The sequence below is a fragment of the Lonchura striata genome, chromosome 6 (genome assembly GCF_046129695.1).
Source record: "Lonchura striata isolate bLonStr1 chromosome 6, bLonStr1.mat, whole genome shotgun sequence".
Taxonomy (NCBI): Eukaryota; Metazoa; Chordata; class Aves; order Passeriformes; family Estrildidae; genus Lonchura; species Lonchura striata.
The window spans coordinates 2,625,314-2,647,530 of record NC_134608.1 but is presented as its reverse complement, the minus strand read 5'-3'; the positions used below and the strand labels follow the sequence as shown (position 1 = coordinate 2,647,530).

Here is a 22,217-nt window from a genome sequence, read left to right as displayed (position 1 = left end):
CCTGAGCTTGCTCAGTGATGTGCATCCAGTGCCAGCTGCTTTCCAGCCACTTCAGGGGCTGCTTCCCAAGGACTGACTGAACATGGCAGCAGCAGTGGGTAATGCTGGTTCCACCAGGGAAGTGGTGGAATTCAGCAGTGCTGGTGATTCCAGCACATGGTGATGCTGCCAGGGAAGTGGTGGATTCATTGTCCTTGGAAATGTTTCCAAACCGTGTGCATGTGGCACTTGGGGATGTGGGTTCGTGGTGGGCTTGGCAGTGCTGGGGGAATGGTTGGATTTGTTGGTCTTAGATGTTGTCTCCAGCCTGTATGATTTATGATTCCATGCTGCAGGCTCTCTGCTGTGCATGGGAATCAGAGCTTTCCTCTCCTGGCATGTCCCCCCTGCAGCCTTGGATAGCAAGTGAGACCTAGCTGCTGGGAAGTTGGACCTGGAAATGAAAATGAAAGTGAAACTCTTCTGGAAGTGGCAGGATAAATGGCAGCATGGGAGCATCAAAAATCCAGGAAAAAAAATCCAGGCAAAGCACACTGGGAAACAGGCTGGGATGCACTTGGATGCTCCCAGAAAAGGATCCCTGTGATTCAATATGCTCCCACAGCTGCCCCTGTAGGCAGGAGGGAGATGCAATGAGTGCAAAGGGCCAGTGGTTATTTGAGTCCCATAATTGCAGGCTTGTCCCAAAGCTCTGGAGAAGCATCTCACTGTTATTCCAACTCCAAAAGCTGGGGAATTGCAGCTCTAGCACTCTACTCAAAACAGTTGTGTCCAAGAACTTGCCTTTGGAAAATTTGAAAGGAGTTGGGTTGAGCTCTGTGCCAGCTAATTGGGTAATGATAATGAGCTTCTGATAATTATCATGGGTCGTGATAATGAACTTGTCAGCTGTGTAGGAAAAGTCTGGAGCAAGGGAGGGATGTGTGTGGTGAAAAATATGAAAAGTCAATATCATTCCAGGCAAGGAATTATGGGTTGGATTGGAAGGGACATTAAAACTCATCCAGTTCCACCCCTGCCATGGCAGGGACACCTTCCACCATCCCAGGCTGCTCCAAGCTCCATCCAGCCTGGCCTTGGACACTTCCAGGGATCCAGGGGCAGCCACAGCTGCTCTGGACACCCTGTGCCAGGGCATCTCCACCCTCCCAGCCAAGAATTCCTTTCCAATATTCCATCTATCCCTGCCCTGTGGCAGTGGGAAGCCATTCCCCCTTGGGGAATGGTTAGACTCAGTGATCTTAGAGGGCTTTTCCAACCTTAAGGATTGTGTCATTTTTCTGGATCACCTAAAGGAAGCTTGTTTGCATGGGCAAAAATGCAGGAAGAGCTGTCAGTGTTCCTCTCTGCCTTGCATTTTGGAGCAGCAGCAGGAGGCATATTTGTGCTGGGACATCCAGGTGAGCTGCAGAGAGAACTTCAGCCTGTCCATCCTGCTGGAGCTAAGGGATTGAGTCAGCTGCACATGGATTTGGGGTCTGGTTTGTGCCCTCCCTTCCAGGAAATTTGGGAGAACAGCTCACTGGTTAGGTGCTGCCAGAAGGGCTTGGAAGGCAGGTGAGAATCCTGCCAAAAACCTGTGCCAGCAGGGTGTGGGGTGAATGTCCTGCTGCAGAGAGAGCCCTGATTTGGGTCAGTTAGCACAGGAGAGCTTGAAGTGACTCCATTTAGGAGCATCCTAAGTGCTCCTGGTTTAGGAACATCTACCTAGGAAGTTAAAACCAGCTGAGGCCTCTGCAGGCTGGGAGAGGATGGAATGGGATAAAATGAACAAGGAGCCACAGGGTGGTGTATTTCTGGGGAGACACTGGCACAGGGTGCCCAGGGCAGCTGGGGCTGCCCCTGGATCCCTGGAAGTGTCCCAGGCCAGGCTGGAGAGAGCTTGGAGCGCCCTGGGACAGTGGAAGTTGTCCCTGCCCATGGGAAGGTTGGAATTTTGGTTTTAAAGGTCCCTTCCAACCCAAACAACTCTGGGATCCTGTGTTGATATTTAGACAAGACAAAGTGGAGATTTTACATCACTGGCATTGAAGTCCAGGCTGGTGGTGTTTCTGCTGAGTCCAAGGAAGCCTGTGGATGCTGGAATGTGGTCCCAGCTGGCTGGGCAGTTCATAATTCCAGTAGGACAGCAGTTCATCCTTGTCTAGTGACTCTTAAATCCCACCCCACATCACCCTCCTGTGGGATTATGCTTTTTTCCTGACTTAGAGATGGGGTAATTGAGAGGTGTTTTAAAAACTTCCATTTTATTTTTAGTTATATGTGAAGGGTAAAATAATACAGATGTTATAATTTATATTATTATAATTATAAATTAACTATTTCTTAATTATAAGTGTTTTCTGGCTTATTAGTTTTTTTTACACTATATTTGTAAATGTTTTAAAGTTATTTATTTAAAATTACTCCTCATGGGTCTTACTACAATGCATTTTTATAGTTTTATTTTTCTAAAGTATTTAGTCTTATTTGTAAGGTTATCTTTTAAAACTTGTTTCTAGTTTTATTTATTTTTTAATAATGTTTGTTTTATATTATGGCCTTTTTAAGTTAGTATTTCTTACTTTAAGGTTTGTATATAAATATATATTATATAAACCTTCTATCAAACTTTAAAAAATTCTTTATTTCTTTCTTCCACCACACTTTATTTATTTCTCCACCCTCTCTTTAGGAAGCTCAGCTTCCTCAGTGATACGTCTTGGCAGCTGAGATCTGTGTGAGGAAAGGTGTCATGGGAAGCAGCTGGGATCAGAGGTGATCCCAGCCCATGGATTCCACTGCAGGATTCCCAAAAAAAAAAAACCCTGATGTGGCACAAGCAATTTATGCCCCCCACAAGAGTTTGGGCTGGATATCTCTGATGGATTCGGTTTCACCTCAGGTCACCTGCAGTGACTTTAACCACCTTGCCTGGCTCTGCCCTGGAATTGTGACAGTGGAAACATGAGCCAGGCCTGGCATTTCACCAGTGCTGTCCCTTGTCCATGGGCTTAATCTTTCCCCGCAGTGACACAGAGCTGCTTCACACATCCCTGGTATTTTCACACATCCCTGGCAATCCTGCAAGTGTCAGTGCTGCAGGGTTGTGGCTGTTTCCAGCCCTAGGGGGTTCATTTTCCATTGATGGGAAAGAGGTGACAGAGGAAATGGCCTAAAAGCTGAATATTCAGGTCTGGGGTGCTGGGGAGCAGAGGGAAGTTGCTGGGCAGGATGGAGTGATCAGGAGGTGAGAGGGAAGGGGTGAGCACACATTTTTCACTGGACCCCAGAATGGTTTGGGTTGGAAGGGACCTTAAATCCCATCTCATTCACACCCCCTGCCATGACAGGGACACTTTTCACTATCCCAGGTGGCTCCAAGCCCCGTCCAGCCTGGCCCTGGACACTTCCAGGGATCCAGGGGCAGCCACAGCTGCTCTGGGCACCCTGTGCCAGGGCCTGCCCACCCTCACAGGAAAGAATTCCCAGTTCCCAATCTCCCACCCATCCCTGCCCTCTGGCAGTGGGAGCCATTCCCTGTGTCCTGTCCCTCCATCCCTTGTCCCCATTCCCTCTCCAGCTCTCCTGGAGTCCCCTTAGGCACTGGAAGGGCTCTGAGCTCTCCTTGGGGGCAGGAGTTATGTTTTAAATGCTGGCCCTCTCTTCCAGATATAATTCTGTGACATCTTGTAGTCCTTGGAGGCTGCTCCTCTTCCTTCCTTGACAGTAAGCTCTCCCATTTGACCTGGGCTGGTTCCCACGTGCCAGGATTGTGTTTATTTTTCCATCCTGCCATAGCCAAGCTTGTCATTTAATAAACATCAACCCCCCCCCAGCCTGATCCCTGTCCCCTCTGTAAGCCAGGGGAACAGATGGGAGGGCATGGGACCAGAAATGCCTGACACTGTCCAAAGCTGGAAAGGAGACAACTAGATATTTTGAGATGAAAAGAAAAAAAAAAAAAATTAATGTATTTCCAGCTCTGCTGTGCCTTCAGGCCTGATCCAACCCCCTCAGCTCCTGGAGAAGGAGCCTGTGAAGGCTGAGTGTGCCTGTCAGTAACTCCTCACTCCTGGAGCATGGCAGGGAAGTTTTCCCTGCTTGTTTTTGGAGTGTTTGAGCTTGGGTTGATCCCAGGGCAGCCGTGGTGAGCTGACAGCCTCTGCCAGGGTGTTTGTTGGAGGAGTGACAGCCCATGGACACAGGGTGTTTGTTGAGGGAAGCAGCTGCAGCTCGTGATGTAAATTCTGCATGGATTCAGGCCCAGCTTTGTCCCTTTGTTGAGCAGGGAGCAGCCACGCTCCAGCAGCAGAGAGCAATCCCTGAGGAGCAGGCTGGGAAGGAATGGAGTGGGAAGAAAGTGGCTTCTCATCCTTTAACCTCCTCACATCATCTGCCATGGCCTGGAGTGAGCAGAATCCCAAAATCTCAGATTTGGTTGGGAGGGACCTTAAAGATCATTTTGTTCCATCCCAGGGGCAGGGACACTTCCCACTAAAATCAGTCTGTTCAGGAAAATTCACACTTAATAAATGTATTCCCTGGGAAAGTCAAGATAGCTGCTAAGAAGTGGCAAAGTCAGTAGCCAGAAGCAGAAAAGATTTTACAGAATTTTTGTCTGACTTGCTGCTACACATATTTTAGGTCAAGGGTAATCTGATTTTTTAATTAATCCTTTAAAGGTTAAATTGTATAGAACGTCTGATCACAGAGTAAAGTAAAAAACCCAGCAGTATATACAAAAATAGCATCCATTTAAGTTACATAAATCCTTATAAGAGAGAAATCAGTTATTCTATAAAAAAAAAAAAAAAAAGGAACATGTGTTCCTGAAGCACCAGCAGAACATCCTCATGCTGAGGACTTCAGCTAGAAAATCTTTATAAATATACCTGCAAAATTCTTCCTCACTCTGACCAGGAACAAGTGTCAGAAGATGCACATTTCTCTTTTGCACTCAAACAAGAGCTCTCCTATTTGAATCTCAAATGGCCATTTGGTTTTTGGCAACCACAACACATCCCATCCCTTTGCAAACACCTTTCAGGGCCACATAAATTCTACTGGCATCCTCACAGCTTTGTAGCAGGAATTGAGACAGTTTGGGCGGGGGTTTGTGGATGATGCTGTCACTGTTTTGATGCCTGTGCATGGAATTTTTGTTTGACTCAAAAGAAATAAAAAGGAGGGAGGAAAACCAGCCCTAAACTGAAAGCACTGAGGGTCTGTGCACTTGAAGGTGCCACTCAGAAGGAAGAGAGTGGCCTCTCCTGTCCTCTTTGCAGTTGTTTGAGTCACCTGTGGATTTTGTGACTAATTCATAATACCCTCAAGATGTTTGTCATATTAATAATAACTTCCACAGTTGGAAATTACAGTCATGTAACAGAGACTAAAACAAAGAAACACTCATATATGTGTTTGTGTGTGTTTATGTATTTTTAAATTTTTTTTCCCCCCAGTTGTGACTCTCCTGTGCCTGTAGCTGGGAATAGCCATGTCAGCCCAAAAGGACAGATGGGTTTCTTCCTTGGTTTTCCTTCTCTTCTGTGCCTCCTCCATCCCAAAATGTGGAAGTGCCAGCCTGCAGCAGGAGCCGAACCCCCAGCACTATTTCAGTGGCTTGGAAGCTGGAAAAACATCCTTGGCTTTTTTCACCCCCAGTGGTACGTGTTTAATGTGAGTTTCCATCAGCTGGGGCTCAGCAAGGCTGCGTGAGAGTGGAACAACCACAGAATCATGGAATGGTTTGAATTGGAAGGATCTTAAATCCCATCCAGTTCCACCCCTGCCATGGCAGTGACACCTTCCACTATCCCAGGCTGCTCCAAGCCCTGTCCATTCTGGCCTTGGACACTTCCAGGGATTCAGGGGCAGCCACAGCTTCTCTGGGAATTCTATTACAGCCCCTCCCCACCCTCTCAGCCAGGAATTCCCAGTTCCCAATCTCCCATCTGGCAGTGGGAAGCCGCTCCCTGTGTCCTGTCCCTCCATCCCTTGTAAAGAGTCTCTCTTCAGCTTTCTTGTTGGCTCCTTCAGGCACTGGAAGGCTGCAGTTAATTCACCCCAAAGCCTTCTGTTTTCCAGCTCTCAGCCTTTCCTCTAGCAGAACTGATCCATCCCTCTGATCAACCTGTGGCCCTCCTCAGTGAAGGGGCAGTTCTTGAGGTTTTTAAACCCAAGGGGGTTTTGAGGAGCTGGTTAAGCACTGTGTTTGCAGAATTCCAAGTGCTCCTGACAGGCAGAGACCTCTTGGGATAGGTTCTTTCCTGGTTGTGTCCTCAGGCACGGTCCTTCAAACATCTTCATTCATTTTCTGGATTATTTTCTGGAGGTACTGTGGAGAAGAAAGCAAATTTCCTAAAGGATTTTTCCCTCTTCCATAATATCTGCTAAAAAAAGGGAAATCCCTTTCCTGAGGGAGAACTAAAGGCTGTCATGGATTAGGAGAACATCCTTGACCTTGCTTTTGTTCTTTGTGATTTCCCAAAGACGTTGGCATGGGCTGAGGAACATCTCCCACATCTCAGTGTGTGGCAGGAGGATGCTCTTCACCCTGAGGACTTGGAGAGGATTTTTTTTGTGTGTGTGTTTCAGTTTCTCCTGGTGCTCAGCCCTTCTGGGAGCAGATTGAGAGCTCAGCTGAGGCCCTCCAGGACTATGGTGTTTCCGTGGTGAAGGTAAATGGGACTCAGGGAAGCTGCTGGGTGGGATGGAGTAAGGAGGAGATGAGCAGGGAAGAGATGAACACAGATTTTTCCATAGGCTCTGGACTCACAGAACAGCTTTGGCTTTCAGGGACCTTAAAGCTCATCTCTTTTCCACCTCACCTTCCATGGACAGGGACACCTTCTACTATCCTGGGTTGCTCCAAGCCCTGTCCAGCCTGGTCTGGAACATTTCCAGGGATGAAAAATCCCCAACTTCTCTGGGCAGCCTGTTCCAGTGTCCATGTTCGTGATGGACGAGGTTGGCTAAGTTCTTTTCAGCTCAGTGCAATAAATATTTCATACAAAGGAGTTTTTAGCTGAAATTTTATTCAGATTCACGTGAGGGAATTACAAATTCAGGCAAGTGTAATTAGACTCTAAGAAGTGCTTATATATTTATATTTGGATTTATTTAGTTTCCTCCAGCTACAGACCAAGTTCAGTAAGGAAGCACTGATCTGTCCCTTTGAATATGCTGGGTAGACCATGGGGTCTTTTGATCCTCTCTTACTCAAATCAGCAGGCTGAGCTGGAAAACTGAAGTACAAACTCCACTCTCCATTTCTGTCTCCATTTTGGTGGATTTTCCCTTCTTGGAAAGGCTGGATTTACAGTCTTGAATGGAAGAAAGCTGTAGGGGGTGTGTGTGGTCATTATGGGGCTGAATCTGTAATTACATGTATTTGCTGTCTAGGTGAATTGTCCCAAAGAGGATGTCTCAAGATATTGTGGAAAAGAAAATGCATTAAGGAAAGCCTTCCTGTTCAGGTGAGGAGCATTTCTGGGCACTGCACTGGGATCACTTTCCAGTGCAAGTGTTTGAAGGAAACACTGTCAGCAATCAGAGATGTCTGCGGAGGAATGAGAGGAGCCATGAGGAGAAAAGTGACCTGCATAGTTTAGCCAAAGGTACCCCCAAAATTCCAGCACAGGCAGAGGAGATGCTTTGTCCTCAGTGTGAATTCCCCCATCCTGCCCCAAGTTCCTTGGAGCAGCAGAGGGATGAGCTGTGGAATGCAACCACAGGAGAAACCCTCCATCAATGTTTTGCTGTTCCTCTGGCTTCCCACCCCCAGAGCTGTACTCAGGCCACAAGATTTTGGGTCTAGTCCAAGAAAGAAACACTTTTTGGTGGTCTCCTTGTTGGTCGGATTATATCTTCTGCCCTGGATGGGAAGGTTCAGCTCCTGGTCACTCCAAGGGTTGTCACAGGAAGCTTTTCCATGTATCAGCTCAGTTTTCATTGACTGTTGTACTGATAATCATGGAATAATTAAGGTTGGAAAAGACCTTTAACATCATCAAGTCCAACCTTTCCAAAGACCTTTAACATCAAGTCCATCCCTTCCCCAGCACCGCCAAGGCCACCATGTCCCCAGGTGCAGCAGGAACCTGCTCAACTGGGCGTGAATGATTCCCGACTCTGATCAAAGACATCTCAAGTGTGTTCTGCTATTTCTCCATCATCCTCCCTATCATTCTGTGCCTGCCTTTGCTCCCTTTTTCCATGGATCCATGCAGTGCATCTCTCTCAATTCCTTTGGTGACTCTTTTCTCTCCCCAGAGGAAACCGACTGATCCGAGAGTTCCTCACCGATGCTCTGTTCGACGTGAACTCCATCGTCGCCAACGTTTTGTTGTAAGTCCAGACCACGTCCCACTCTCTGAAATCCTTTTCCTTTCTATTCCCCCTAAATGCCAACCCCAGGCTGATGCCTTGTGTCCCATCTGGGTTGCCAGAAACGGATGCCTTGTGAAGGCTGAGCTAGAACAGAGACCAGAGGGAGCTAAAGAATAAAGCAGGGATTTATTCAAAGGATCTCTCCTCCATGGATCCACCTTGGGCAGCACAAGAGCCCAGCCAGGGTTGCACTCAAGATGAACCAAAATGGTCCCAAAATGCACAACTGCTCACAGGGACTCTCACTGGGATCAGTTCTGCTCCATTGGCACCTTGGAGTTCATTGTCCCATTCCAGCTCCAGCCCATCAGTCCCATCCTGCTTGTTTTTCTCTCTCCAGCTCACGGTGTTTGTGCTCCTGGGCTGAGGTTTGGATCATTTGTCCTTGGTGCCCAGCTGGAGCAGGAATTGTTTTGTCTCCCTACTCTGTGCAGAGAGCTCACCATCCCCTGATCTGGAGCCCAGACCCACACACTAAAGCAGCACAGAATCTGAAAAATATAAAACCTGAGGCATCAAGGTATACCAGGGGCTGCTCTCAGTCAAGCTTGTCTCTTCATAATGGTTTGACCCTGTTAAACTTTTTCCCTTGAGACAACTCACCAGCACACACCTGGTGGTGTGGGCACACACTGGGCACCTCCAGTTGGCTGTGAATCCTTAATCTGCCAGCAAGAAGCTGGAATTTTACCCTGTTTTTCCCATCATGGTTGTGTGGCTGCAAATTTACTCTTCAACCAGTTGCTAATAAGGTTTTCTCTGCCTCCACAGTGCCCTGCTCTTTAATGAAGTTAAATATGTTGAAACACTGGCAGACCTTGAGAACATTGAAAATCTATTGAAAGGGAAGTCCAACATGGTCTTTGCCTACGTACCAGCTACTGGGACAGCAGGTATGGATTTTCAGCTTTCCATCTTTCCTCTCTTCCTCCAGCTTTTTTTTTTTTTTTTTTGGTAGAATATCCAGGAGCTGAGTTTCTGATCCAAAGTCTTTCAAATGAAAACCTGAAAGGGCCACCCAGCCACAAGATCTCTATTTCCATATGTTTTGCTTTGTTTCCAAAAGGAATCAGTTGCACCAGAAAAGTTTTGCTGGGAGCACAAACCTTGAGAGACAGACTTGGAGAGGGACAGCAAGCCAGTGGATGCTATCTTAAAAACAATAAATCCCTGGGCAGATCTCTGGCTCTGCAGTGGAATGGATTCTCACACAGCACCTGTTTGCTGGGGATCAGGAATGGGATCCAGCTCCAGTTGCTCACTTCTCTTCACAGTGTGTTTTCAGACAGACTCTGTGACATTGTACCAAGAGTTTCTGAAAGCTTGGGAATTGATATTTACACCTGGCAATGATGAAACAGGAGATATGGAGGGAACAAAGCTAAGTTCACCTTGTCTTTCCCTTTCCAGAGCACAGAGCTGTGATGGAGGCAGCTTTTGTCTATGGGACCATCCATCAGTTTGTCCTGACAACTGAGGCAGCACTGCTGAAGGCCACCAGGTATGTCCAGACACATCCCACCGTGGAGAGCCACTTCTATGCACTGTTTGTCTCACTCCTGGGGTCTCAGATTCCACAGCAACTCTGGGATGGCATTAGGATGTTGTGCCAAGGGTGGACAGTCAGATCTGTTTTCCAAAAGTTGCTGGTTGTGTTCCTTGGAGTAGCCTTGCTGTTTGTGGCTGTATTGGGTGGGATTTCACCCAGGAGAAGAGCCCTGTGTCTCCTTTCTGTGGCTGATGGATCAAACCTCAGCCATGGGTTTCCAGGAGAGCTGATATTAAAATCCTAAAGCACTCCCACCTCGTGCTGTGATATCCAAGAGCAAAAACTGGAGCACTGCTCATGGATTTGGGAATTCCCATCCTGTGGCCTCAGTGGTCACCCCCTTCCCACACAGGAGGAGCTGCTTTAGAATGGCAGATCCTTCCATGTGATTGCTGGTGTGACCTCCTGCAGTCAGGAATGTGGGGGAGGAGGTGGGAACAGCACATGGGGTATTGCTTCCTCAGCCCACAGTGTGCCCAGCTGGCCAAGAGGCCACTGGCACCTGGCTTGTACCATCCTGTGGCTACAGAGCCCAGGCAGAGATTGTCCCTCCTGTGCTGGCACTGCTGGGGCCACACCTCAGATCCTGGGGTCAGTTCTGGGCTCCTCATGACAAACACTGAGGGGCTGGAGTGTGTCCAGGGAAGGGAACAGAGCTAGAAAGGGGCTGGAGCACCAGGAGAGGCTGAGGGAGCTGGGAAGGGGCTCAGCTTGGAGAAAAGGAGGCTCAGGGGGACCTTGTGGCTCTGCACAGCTCCTGCCAGGAGGGGACAGCCAGGAGGGTCGGGCTGTGCTCCAGGGAACAGGGACAGGGCAAGGGGAAATGGCTTAAAGTTGTGCCAGGGGAGGTTTGGATGGGATATTCGGGAAAATTCCTTCCTGGAAAGGGTTGTTGTATCAGAACAGGCTGCCCAGGACAGGGGTGGAGTCCCCATCCCTGGAGGGATTTAAAATCTGTGTGGATGTGGCACTTGGGGACATGGCTCAGTGATGGCCTTGGCAATCCTGGGTTGGACTTGGAGGGCTTTTCCAACATTAGTAACTCCATCATGAGTTACCTGGGACTTTGTCAAAGGCACCAGAGTGACAAAATCACCCCGTCCCGAGGTGCCGTTCATTCCATCCTTGCAGGATTTCGGGGAATCGTGCTGTGGCTCCCGCTAGATGGCACGGTTGTCATTGCACAGGAATCGCCTTAATTCTCCTTAGAGCAGCGCCGCCTCCTCCCGACCTGCTGAAGTGGTGGGTGGGAGCTCCTCCAACAGGAACAGCTTCCAGCCAACCGGGGCAGCAGGATTTGAGGTCTTAATATTGCGCTTTGCTCTTCCATGGAGAGCTCTTAAATCCTTAGCCAAAGAAGGTGATCCCTGTTTTAGGGGTAGGGAATGGGTGCATTGGAAAAGGAAAGTGACTTCCCAAAGTTACCCACAGGCCACCAGCAGTGATGGTGTCACAGCTAACCAGGGATGCTTTCCACTGTCCCAGGTTGCTCCAAGCTCTGTCCAGCCTGGCCTGGAACGCTTCCAGGGATCCAGGGACAGCCACAGCTTATTTGAGCAGCCTTCAACCCTCACAGGGCACAATTCCTTCCCAATCTCCTATCCATCCCTGCCCTCTGGCAGTGGGAGCCTTTCCCTGTGTCCTGTCCCTCCATGCCTTGTCCTCAGTCCCTTTCCAATTCTTCTGGAGCCCCTTTAGGTCCTGAAAGAGGCTTTGAGCTCTCCCTGGATCCTTCTTCTCTCCAGGTGAACAACCCCAGTTCTTCCAGCCTGTTCCACAACCCTGCCAAACCCCGGGCTTGAGGATAATCTGTGAAACACATCAGCAAACCTGCTCCTTCTGTCAGGGCACTTTGAACCCCTGCTCAGGGTGGGTTTTGTTTGCTCTCTCACAGCCATGATGACCCCGATGTCTCTTCTGCCTGGCTCTCGTTCTGCCACTGCCAGTGGGCCACAGAACCAGCCCAGCCCTGCAGGAGGACAGCCCTGGCACAGCCCCTGACCCTGCTCAACATCCACAGGCACCTCAAGCTCATGGGGGCTCCCTTGGTGGTAGGACTGGGAAGGAGAAACTGCTGGGAACCTGGGTGGGAGGCCAGGGTGGGGGTGTGAGGATGAGGGAGGTGAGAGAAGAGAGAAAGGCTGGGTGTGGGATCTGCCCCTTCCAGGGTGGGTCCAGGCAAGGAGCAGGAATCACCTGGTGCAACTGCCTCACCAATTCAGGGCTTGCCAAAATGTAAATATTATTGAGAGCATTTTCCAAATGATTCTTGAGCACTGCCCAACTTGTTCCAGTGCTCTTGGTAAAGAAACCTTCCTGATGTTCTGTCTAAACCTCCCCTGATGCAGCTTTGAACCATTTCCACTTGTTCTATCCCTGGATACTCTGGAAATATCAGCGTTTCCCTCTCCACATCCCCTCAGGAAGCTGTGGAGAGCAATGGGGTCATCCCTCAGCCTCCTTTTCTCTAAACGAGACAACCCCAAAGTCCTCAGCTGCTCCCTTCAGGAGTTTCAGCACCCTCTGGAATTTGATATCGGTCCCTCACACCTTGGTGATCACAAGGAAGAGGAGGCTCCCTCAAATTTCCTCCTTCCACGGGGCAGAGAACTTCAGCAGCCTCCTGTTCCCAGTGGTCATCCCTGGCCATCCAAAAGGATGAGTAGATGAAGGAATGCTCCTTCAGCCATTTTCCTGGATTAGGCCCATGGAGGGATGGCACTTCATCAAGCACCTCTGTGCTGTCATGAAGCAGCACGTCCAAGGCAGAAAGGGAAGGATTCCAGCTCTTGCATGTTGTGGCTGGGATTCTCAAACTGCCCCAGGGAGTGGATGCCAGGTAAATAAAAATGAGTGGAAATTTGACATCTGGAATTGCTAAACCACAAACCCCCCCCCACAAAATAAAGCCCAGGTTTTTAACAGGGAAGATCGTGACATGTTGGAACAGTTTAATTGCAGTTGTGTGGGCTCTACTTCCATGGATGTTTTAGAATTGAACTTGGAAGCTTTTTCCTGAGGATTTCTGTGGCTGGGAAAGAACTGAGGTACCTTCAACTTGTGGAGCTGTGCTGCAGCATAACCCTGGCTGTTCTCCAGACAGAGGTTGCTGAGGACCCAGAGAAGATCTCCACTGTTCACTTGCAGCTCGGGCTGCCCCTGGTGTTCATCCTGAGCCAGAAAGAGACCTACGAGGCTGACAGGAGGACAGCAGAGTTTGTGGCCTGGCAGCTCTTGGGGAAAGCAGGAGTTGCCCTTTTGTCCAGGTATTTCTCTCAGGTGTTTTGGGGTTCTCCTTGCTTTTTCTGGAGTTTCTGAGCTGGGTTACCCCAACACCAGGATGACAGTCAGTGGACTCAATCACATTTGGATGAAAGGCAGTAAAGCCAGGCTATATCCTGTGACAGGGTGTTTCATATTTAAGGATTTGTCCAGAATTGTACTAATTTGAAAGTGTTACTGGTTTAGGGGTGGAAAAAATATTCAGATTAAGAGAGATTTTGGAGAGGAAACTTAGCAGTGGTGGAATTAGGGCAGAAGGAGGAGGGGTGATCTTCCATGTCACCACCTAATGTTCACTTTGTGTTTTGGAAGGGACCTTGTAGAGCTGAACGTTCTGCACCGGTCAAACGTCGCCCTCAAGACACCAGATGAGGTTGGATGCTGGATTTCTTTATTGGACAACTCTTAGCTCTGGAGAGGGTGGTGGGATATTGCTCCTCTCTGGGATTGATTTGACAGCATTCCCTGAAGCTCAAGGGGAAGTGTCTTTCCCAGGCTATCCAGAGAATCTGTGGATTTCCCATCCCTGGAAGTGTTCCAGGCCATGTTGGACAGGGCTTGGAGCAACCTGGGATAGTGGAAGGTGTGGAACTAGGTGATCTTTAATGTCCCTTCCATGATTCCATGATTTGGGTGCTGCAGAGCCACTGTGCCTGCTGGGAAAGAGAAAACAGTGAGTTTATTTTGGTCCAAAACATTGAGTGACACCTCCACTACCCCTTAAGGCAACACAAAGTTGTGAACTCCATCCAAGTGCAAATTCCCCAAAAGATTTGGGCTTCTGAAAGGCCTTAGGAAAGGTGTCAAAAGATGGGAGAGGGACTGAGTGTGAAACAAAGAGCAAACAACCAAAGGTCTGTGCTGGCTTATCTAACCCAGTGCCTCTGGCAGTGAGCTGGGAGAAGGGCAGGGTGTGAGTTAAATGAGGTTGATCAGGATGAGTTAACTCTGGAGGGATCTGACCCAGCTTGTGAGGCAGGCTGGAATTGGGTGCTGGCAGATGCCAGGGAACACATGATGCCCCAGATTACCTGAACTGTCCCACTGGTGATTTCAGGTGCAGGATCAGACCTGAGCATCCCCTGAGGGCTTCCCATGGCCTGCTGAGAGACGTGCACATTGGGTGGCTCTGGGAGCCCGTGGGAGGTGCAAGCACTTTGTCATTTCTCTCAGCTCCTGATGAACTTTCCATTTTCTCTCCAGTGCCTTTGTCTGAGCTGGTGCCAGTGCTGGTTTTAAGCTGACAAGGTCTCATTTCTGAGAAATTCATGTTGCTTTTTTGCTTCTTTCCATGGGTGGCCAGTCCCTGTACGCTTGGGAACATTTCTCCTGGCTGAGCTCCATGAGATAAAGGATTTTTTGAGCTGGTTTCCCAGGCTGTGATGGGCTCCTTGGACCCAGCCTGACCCCTCTAATGAGGGGACATCCAAGTGGCCCCTGTACTTCCCTGCTCTCCTTCCTTGGCCACTGGGATTTTTCCTGCAGTGCTGGATCTGAGTTAAGTTGCTGGGAGATGGGGCTGGTGTTCACTTTCACCACAGGATCCTTCATAATCACATTTACTTACCTAGCCAGTTTTCCTTTCATTTACAAAGAAACATCAGCCTGGAGTGAGAAAAACTCATGCACAGGAGAAATGGAGTCAAAGAAACATTACCCAGACATTCCCCTGTTTGGCAGCTTCAGGGATCCGTGACATATCCCAAAAATAAGGAGTTGGGAGATGGTGCCCCATCAGCCTGGAGTTTGGTCTGCAGTCAAAATAAGCAGAGGGGGAATGTTGTGCTCCCACTGATTTGTTGTTTTCTTCAGGGAATGCCAATCCAATACCTGGTCTTGGAAGACACTGATGAAGTTATAACCTTGGTGGAAGATAAGAACAAGGTGAAACAAATCCAGGAGGATGAACAGGAGGAGGAGGAGGAAGATGAAGATGAGAAAGAGAATAACAATCAAGGTGTGCAATTAATCAAGTGAAAAGCTGATTGTCATCAGACAGAAGGTGCAATCAGCATCAGACATGGCAAAGCATTAGAGAGCACTTGCAAACCATCACAGTCACTTCATGGTGGCCACAAAGTGGCTCTTTCATTCTCTGAGGTCACTGGAATATGACAGACAGGTCTGATTTTTAGTGGAAACACCAGAGAGAAAAATCAGAGCTGTTGGAGGAGCAGTTGCTGTGTGAGGGACAGGAATGTGCTTGGATGCTCCAAAGGCATGGGGGGGTTGAAGTGCTCCCAGCACTTTGTACTCTACAAGCATCTGAAAAACATCCATCCCCTTGGAAGGGTTTGAGACACGTTTTTTTAAGAGCAGATCCAGACTTGCTTCCTCCAGGGAGAAAACTCTGGTTCCTGCAATGCAGAATTGAAAATGCATTTGTTCTCTGTGGAAAACTGGGGGTGTTTTCTTAATAAAAAGGGGGCAGGATCCTAGAGGAGCTTAGAGTATTGTTCCAGTCAAGGACAGAGCTGGTGTGAGGTGGGACTGGGGCATTTTGAGGGGTTTGTCTGTGTGGCTGTACCTCCTCTCCCCATACAAGATTTCACTCACCCCACGTCTCTGCTGAGGGGTTCTGCATTACAAAATCATGCACTGGGGTGGCCCAGGGAGCTGCAGTTCCCCCTGCCCTGGACACACCTGTGGCTCCTTTGCAGATATTCAGGATGACCAGGTGGTGGAAGCAGTTTCCAGGGACAAGAAGAGAGAGCTGCCCCTGGAGCAGATCCTTGTCCTGACAGAGGAGAACTTCCACTCTTCCCTCTCAGAGGCTGCTCGGACAGTGGTGCTGTTTTATGCCAGCTGTGAGTATGAAATGTGGCCTGGCTGTCCCTTTTGTCACTTTGGGATGTTCTCTGTGCTTTCCATGATCCTGAAGACAAGTTCTGACCATTAATCTGTGCCACCTCCTGTCCCATGGGCACTAATAACATTCAGATTAAATCAGTTCTTCTCATTGGCTGATAATAGCAGATATTAATCTGATATTAAGAGATTTTTAACTTACATTTAATAGGAAAAAATGTGGGACAAGAGGGGAAATTAATGTGGCGTGGAATCATGGGCTGGCCTAGACATAGGCAGAGACATGAAGCATGAAGTTAAATTTTCCTTATTTATTTCAAATCCTCCAGAGCTCGAAGCACCTCAGGATGCAGAGATTCATAATGTGACATTGTCAGGGAGCAAGGTGGGGCTGGCTGTCCCCTGGCTCTCCCTCAGGGCTGTGTTTCCCCTCTCCTGTGTTTCAGGGGAAGCTGTGTCCCTGGCAGTGCTGCGCTCTTACTCCGAGGTGGCTGCTCACCTGAAGGGTAAGGAACCCCAGGGCTCAGGGTTTCATCTGCTCCTCTTGGCAGGAGGAACCAAGACATGGATGGTACCTCATTCCCTCACCTGGAGCACACTCAGTTTTCCTCCTCAGACCTCTAACCAGGTTGTTCAGGAACACTCCTTTGTGTCTGATTTAGGGATCTTTGCAGAATCTCTGTTCCCAGGGGAAAAAACACAGGACGGGAGGAAATGGCCTCAAGTTGCACCAGGAGAGTTTAGGCTGGATATTAGGGAAAATTTCTTTATGGAAAGCATTGTCCAGACCTGGTACAACTGCCCAAGGCAGTGGTGGAGTCCTCATTCCTGGAGGGATTGAAAAGCTGTGTGGATGTGGCACTTGGGGACAGGGGACAATGGTGGCAGTGCTGGGGGAACAGTTGAACTCGGTGATCTTAGAGGGCTTTTCCAAGCAAAACAATTCCATGATTTTGTGATCCTGGAAACATTCAAGGCAAGGTTGGATGGGGCTTGAAGCAACGTGGGATAGTGGAAAGTTTCCCTGCCCCTTCCAGTCCAAATTAGTCTGTGATCCCTTTTGCTGGGCACAGTGACTGCATCAGGGAAAATTTGGGAGGGGCCAGGGGGTGACACAGAGCAGCAAACAGCAGGAACTGTGACCTGGAACGTGGAAACAGGGTCTTGCTTGTGCCCCTCAGGGCTCTGTCCTGCCCAGGCCCTACATCAGTGTGCTGGGTGGCACTTCAGCTCTGCTGGAAAAAGGAGCTGTGGTCATCCCTGGTTTTGGAGGGAAAGAGGACAGACAGGTGTGGGCAGGCACAGGGCAGGACAATATCACATTTACAGGGATGGTGCCTCCAGGGCTTGCAGTCTGCCTCAGTTGTGGGAACTCTCACAGGTGGCCACAGAACTTCATAAATAACACAGGGATGGTGAACAATCAGCAGCACTTGGAGACAGCACATCAGGGAACCTGGGAACAAAGCAGGAGGGAGGGATCCTTCAGGAGGGTCTGTGCAGTGTAAACCTCACACATTCAGGCCTTAAACCCCATCCCATTCTGCTTTTTGGAGAGGTGGGTTCTTGCATGGGCTGAATCTCTTCCAGAGATGCTTCTTTTCTCCCCTTGTCTGCAGGGGACACTGAGGTGGTTTCATCCCACTGTGGCACAGTGGGGAAGTCACATGGATCTGGGCAAGAGCTATTCCAGCACCTCTGGAGGTGGCTGGTGCCTTCTCCTGTTTTTTTTCCTCCATCAAGGCTCATTTTTCCGGTGCTGGCAGCCCCCTGGGATTGGGCACCGTGTCCTGCAGGATTCAGCAGTGGGGACATAAATGGAGTGTGCAGAGGGCCCCACAGTTTTCTGGGAAGCAGCTGCAGTGGGAGTTGCTTACAAGCTGTCCTGGGAATGCTGCAGGCAGTGCTGAGGGCTGGAGGAAAGCAGCTCTGCATTCATGGTCTGCATGAAGGGAAAGTCATCAGCAGCTTTGATCTGAACTGAAATCCCAGCAATAAACAGGAAGGGACAGGAGAGGTCATTGTTGTTGTGGGGTTGGTGATGGTTTGGGGTTTGTTTTGGACTTCCCCAGCAGCCAGACCAGCTAAAGGAACAACACAGGAGAATCTGTGGGTAAAACCCAGCCTTTTCCCAACCCTTGGTGGGTTCTGTAGGGTCATGTGTGTTCTGAATCACTTGATAACGATCTCAGGGCAGGGAAGCAGCCACAGACAGATTCTCAGCAGAGATCATGAACTGTCTGGGGTCAGGACCTTTCCTCTGTGATCACTCAGGTCTCTCCAAAGACCCTCCAGGCCAGATGGAATTACTCCAGTGTGGTTTCCCTGCCATGAGCTCGGAGCAGACACAGAACAGCTGCATTGGTGGATCTGGAGATCGATCCTTTTTCCCTGCTGGTGAAGGAACTTCAGGGAACTGGGAGATCCAACTACCAGAGGAGCTGGAAAACCTCAGAGGATGCTGTTGCCTGGGCTCTCAGTGATGGTTGGATTAGGAAGAAGACCTCAAGCTGTGCAGGACTGAGAACAGAACATCAGGGTATGGCTTGGGGCACTCTCAGCTCCCCAGAAGCACTGCCTGCTCCAGGGTGGAGCTTCCTTCCCAAGGGCTGGGAATCCACAAGCAGCTGTCTGAGGAGTGAATCACCCGTGCTGGAGGCACATTTTGAGTTGCAGAACCAGGTCCTGCTCCCCATGCCAATTCTTTGTGCAGAATGGCACTGAGAATAGGCCACGTGTGATCAAACACAGGGGAATGGAGGAGGCTGGAGACTGCAATGACCCCGTGAGTCATCCCATTCCAGATGCTCAGCAGATCCTCACCAAGTGAAGTTTCCAGCCCTCAAGTGTTTTCCATTTGTTGAGAGATCCAGTTTAGCAGGAGACAAAGAAGAGCATCTCTGTCTTGCTGAACTGAGCACCTTTTCTACCCTTGGAGCTAGGAGTTTCCACTCTCACTGGGGCTCACTGCTGCACCTCTGATTTGCTTTTGCAAGATGGGAATTTTTGGAGGCAGTAGGGTTAAGAGCAGAGGATGTGAAGGTGAGATAGTGCTGAGCATTTCCTGGGTGGGTTATTAGCCTTTTTTGCAAAGAAAGGAAATCAGTATCTAAGAAGAGCAGTTTATTGTGATGAAAATTGGTTCTGCTTCCCTCCTCTGTGCTTGTGGGGTCTTTTTGACCAGGGACTTACAAAGGCAGGGAGTGAAATTGCAGCTTAAAGACAGGAAAATCAGCTGCGTGATTTAGCAATTTATATCCATGGAGCAAAATGCTGGAGTGAGGGTTTCAGTGTTCATTGTGTGATGTTTTCCAGGTAGATGTTCCCATTCTCTTTTAGACTGTTCCTTTGAAAGTGCAGCACTTTGTACATAACTTTTCTTTCATGTTGGGGCCTTTGGACCAGCTCTTCAAGTGAGCTGGTTTATTAATACAATCATGGAATTGTTTAGGTTGGAAAAGCCTTCCAAGATCATTGAGTCCAACCATTCCCCCTGGCACTGCCAAGGGTACCATTGTCCCATGTCCCCAAAGACCACATCCACACAGCTTTTAAATCCCTCCAGGGATAGAGACTCCACCCCTGTCCTGGGCAGCTGTGCCAGGGCTGGACAACCTTTTCCATGGAGAAATTTTCCCTAATATCCAGCCTAAACCTCCCCTGGCCCAGCCTGAGGCTGTTCCCTCTCCTCCTGTCCCTGTTCCTTGGAGCAGAGCCTGACCCCCCGGCTGTCCCCTCCTGGCAGGAGCTGTGAGAGCCACAAGGTCCCCCTGAGCCTCCTTTGCTCCAGGCTCAGCCCCTTCCCAGCTCCCTCAGGAACTCTCCATTCCCTTCCCAGCTCCCTCAGGAACTCTCCATTCCCTTCCCAGCTCCATCAGGAACTCTCCAGCCCCTTCCCAGCTCCCTCAGGAACTCCCCAGCCCCTTCCCAGCTCCCTCAGGAAATCCCCAGTCCCTTCCCAGCTCCCTCAGGAAATCCCCAGTCCCTTCCCAGCTCCCTCAGGAACTCTCCAGCCCCTTCCCAGCTCCCTCAGGAACTCTCCAGCCCCTTCCCAGCTCCCTCAGGAAATCCCCAGCCCCTTCCCAGCTCCCTCAGGAACTCTCCAGCCCCTTCCCAGCTCCCTCAGCCTCTCCTGGTGCTCCAGACCCTTCCCCAGCTCCATTCCTTTCCCTGAACATGCTCATGCACCATGCTAGTCCTGCCTTCCAAATAATTATAAGTTCAAAAGATTCCTGATTGTTCTTGTTCTCTATGGTATTAATGATTTGTCTTTTCCTGGTTTTCCAAGACATCTAGGACAGATGATCTTGCTGTTGCTGGGTTTATAGCACCTGAAACCACAGGGCAGGATTTTGTGTTCCTCTTTCACCTTTCTACCCATTCAGCAGTGACCACAGGGCTGGACAGTCCTTTGCTGAGTAACTCAGTTCCTGAAAGTTCTGCTTGTTCAGTCATTAATGAAATGGTGCAGGTTGGGGTGGGTGTTTTTCAGGCCAGATGGGGCTCCTTCAGAGCATATGGTAGATAATTCCCTGTGCTAATATCTAAATATTAAAGTTAATCTTTGAAAGAGCTTCAAGCAGCCTCACAACTCGATTTTAACAGGATATCAAAGCCCCATTTCCATGGAATTATTTTCCAGAGTTGGGCAAGACACAAGATGATGTGGTAAGAAATGATGAGAACCAGCTATACTGGATCAGAGGTGTAAATCTGAGGTCAGGCTTTCAGTTGGAGGTCTTCTTGCAGAGTCTGGGAATGACACAAACCATTTCTGCTCTCGTGGAGTGTTTTGACAATTGCTGCCTGCCTGAGTGGATTTGCAGGCCCTTCACTTGTGCTTCTTCCTGCTTTTTCTGCACAAGAGTTTGACACAAGGCAGAACAGCAGCAAACTCCTCATGTGAACTGCAGTGCAGAGCCTTAAATGAAGGTTGCAGAAAATGGTCCTCTGTGGGAGGCCAAGGATACAGGGATAAGGAGTAGGAACTCATGCTGAGGTCACCTCTGCCTTCGCCCCCTCATGGAATCCCAGAAGGGTTTGAGTTGGGAGGGACCTTAAAGCTCCATCTCATTCCACCCCTACCATGGGCAAGGACATCTTCCACTATGCAAGGGTGCTCCAAACCCTGTCCAACCTGCCCTGGAGCCCTCCCAGGGGTTAGGGGGTCCACAACTCCTCTGCACAACGTTTGTGCAACAATCAGCTGTGCTCAGTTCTCAGGAACTTGTTTTAATACTTGGTCAGCCCTCCCCACCTTGGCATGGGCTGCTGCTTGACCCTGCCCAGTGATCTCACTGCCCCTCAGAGCACCCCTGACGTGTTGTTGTTAGATTTTGTTGTTTCTCTCTCGCTGGAAATTTCCAGACAAAACTTGGTTGGGTTTTTCCTTAGGAGGGAAATCTTCCAAACTGCTCCAGATTCTCATTTGCTTGAACCATTCCAAAAACGTGTTTCCCAGGCTGACTTGCTGGGCTCTGCAGAAGTTTCACCAGGACAGAAGAAAAGAATTTTCTTCCCATGGACTGCAGATGCTGTTGAGTGCCCATCCCTTTCCTGCACCACTGGTGGTACATTTGCATCCTGCTTCTCCTCATGGAATGCTGCTGTCCTTACACTTTGCCCTTCAAATTGCTTTCTGCCCCTCTAGGCTGGAGATCAAAACCAGATTGGATGTGTTTTATTCTATCAGCCAGGCCTTTAATGAATTTAGTGATGAGAATCAGACCCAGGACAGGGAGAGAAGAAAACTTGGCTAGTTTCTCTTCAGAAACCATCATCATCTGCCCCAACCCTGGCTTCTGGCGGATTCTTTGCCATGGTCTGCCTCCATATGTGTACTTGTCTCTAGGTTTTATCCCAGCTTTCCCATGCAGCTTTTGAGTCCTGTTCAGAGAAGGATTTGGGGAAGGAATGAAGATTTCTGAGATAGAACATTCCTGCTGTGGGCACGGAGAACTGCACACTGTCCTTGGTCAAGCCTCTGAGCCAGCTCAGGTGAGGCTGGAAGCCAAGGGAAGGGAAGGAGTGGAGCTGGTCAGGATTTAGGTCAGGTTAGCCATGGACCAACAGCAGCCTGTGCTGGGCTTCACTCAGCCCTAAGATGAAAGAAAGGCTGGTAAGGTCCCTGGAAGTGTTCCAGGCCAGGCTGGGCTTGGAACAACCTGGGATAGTGGAAAGTTTAAGAATAAACCTGCCCATGGCA

The 22,217-nt window shown here is 49.3% G+C and overlaps 1 protein-coding gene across 1 annotated transcript in view; it reads left to right on the top strand.

Annotated features, from left to right (window-relative positions):
- The window catches only part of TXNDC16 (thioredoxin domain containing 16), a 38,640-nt gene that overhangs the window by 1,280 nt on the left and 15,143 nt on the right, over window positions 1–22,217 (top strand). Inside the window, exons 3-14 of the mRNA XM_021538428.3 lie at window positions 5,445–5,648; window positions 6,580–6,662; window positions 7,387–7,460; window positions 8,257–8,331; window positions 9,145–9,266; window positions 9,784–9,874; window positions 11,817–11,973; window positions 13,022–13,188; window positions 13,517–13,577; window positions 15,017–15,161; window positions 15,865–16,011; window positions 16,459–16,518. Of these exons, the coding sequence (XP_021394103.2) occupies window positions 5,480–5,648; window positions 6,580–6,662; window positions 7,387–7,460; window positions 8,257–8,331; window positions 9,145–9,266; window positions 9,784–9,874; window positions 11,817–11,973; window positions 13,022–13,188; window positions 13,517–13,577; window positions 15,017–15,161; window positions 15,865–16,011; window positions 16,459–16,518 (1,351 nt within the window). The 5' untranslated portion in view covers window positions 5,445–5,479. The remainder of the gene's footprint in view (window positions 1–5,444; window positions 5,649–6,579; window positions 6,663–7,386; window positions 7,461–8,256; window positions 8,332–9,144; window positions 9,267–9,783; window positions 9,875–11,816; window positions 11,974–13,021; window positions 13,189–13,516; window positions 13,578–15,016; window positions 15,162–15,864; window positions 16,012–16,458; window positions 16,519–22,217) is intronic.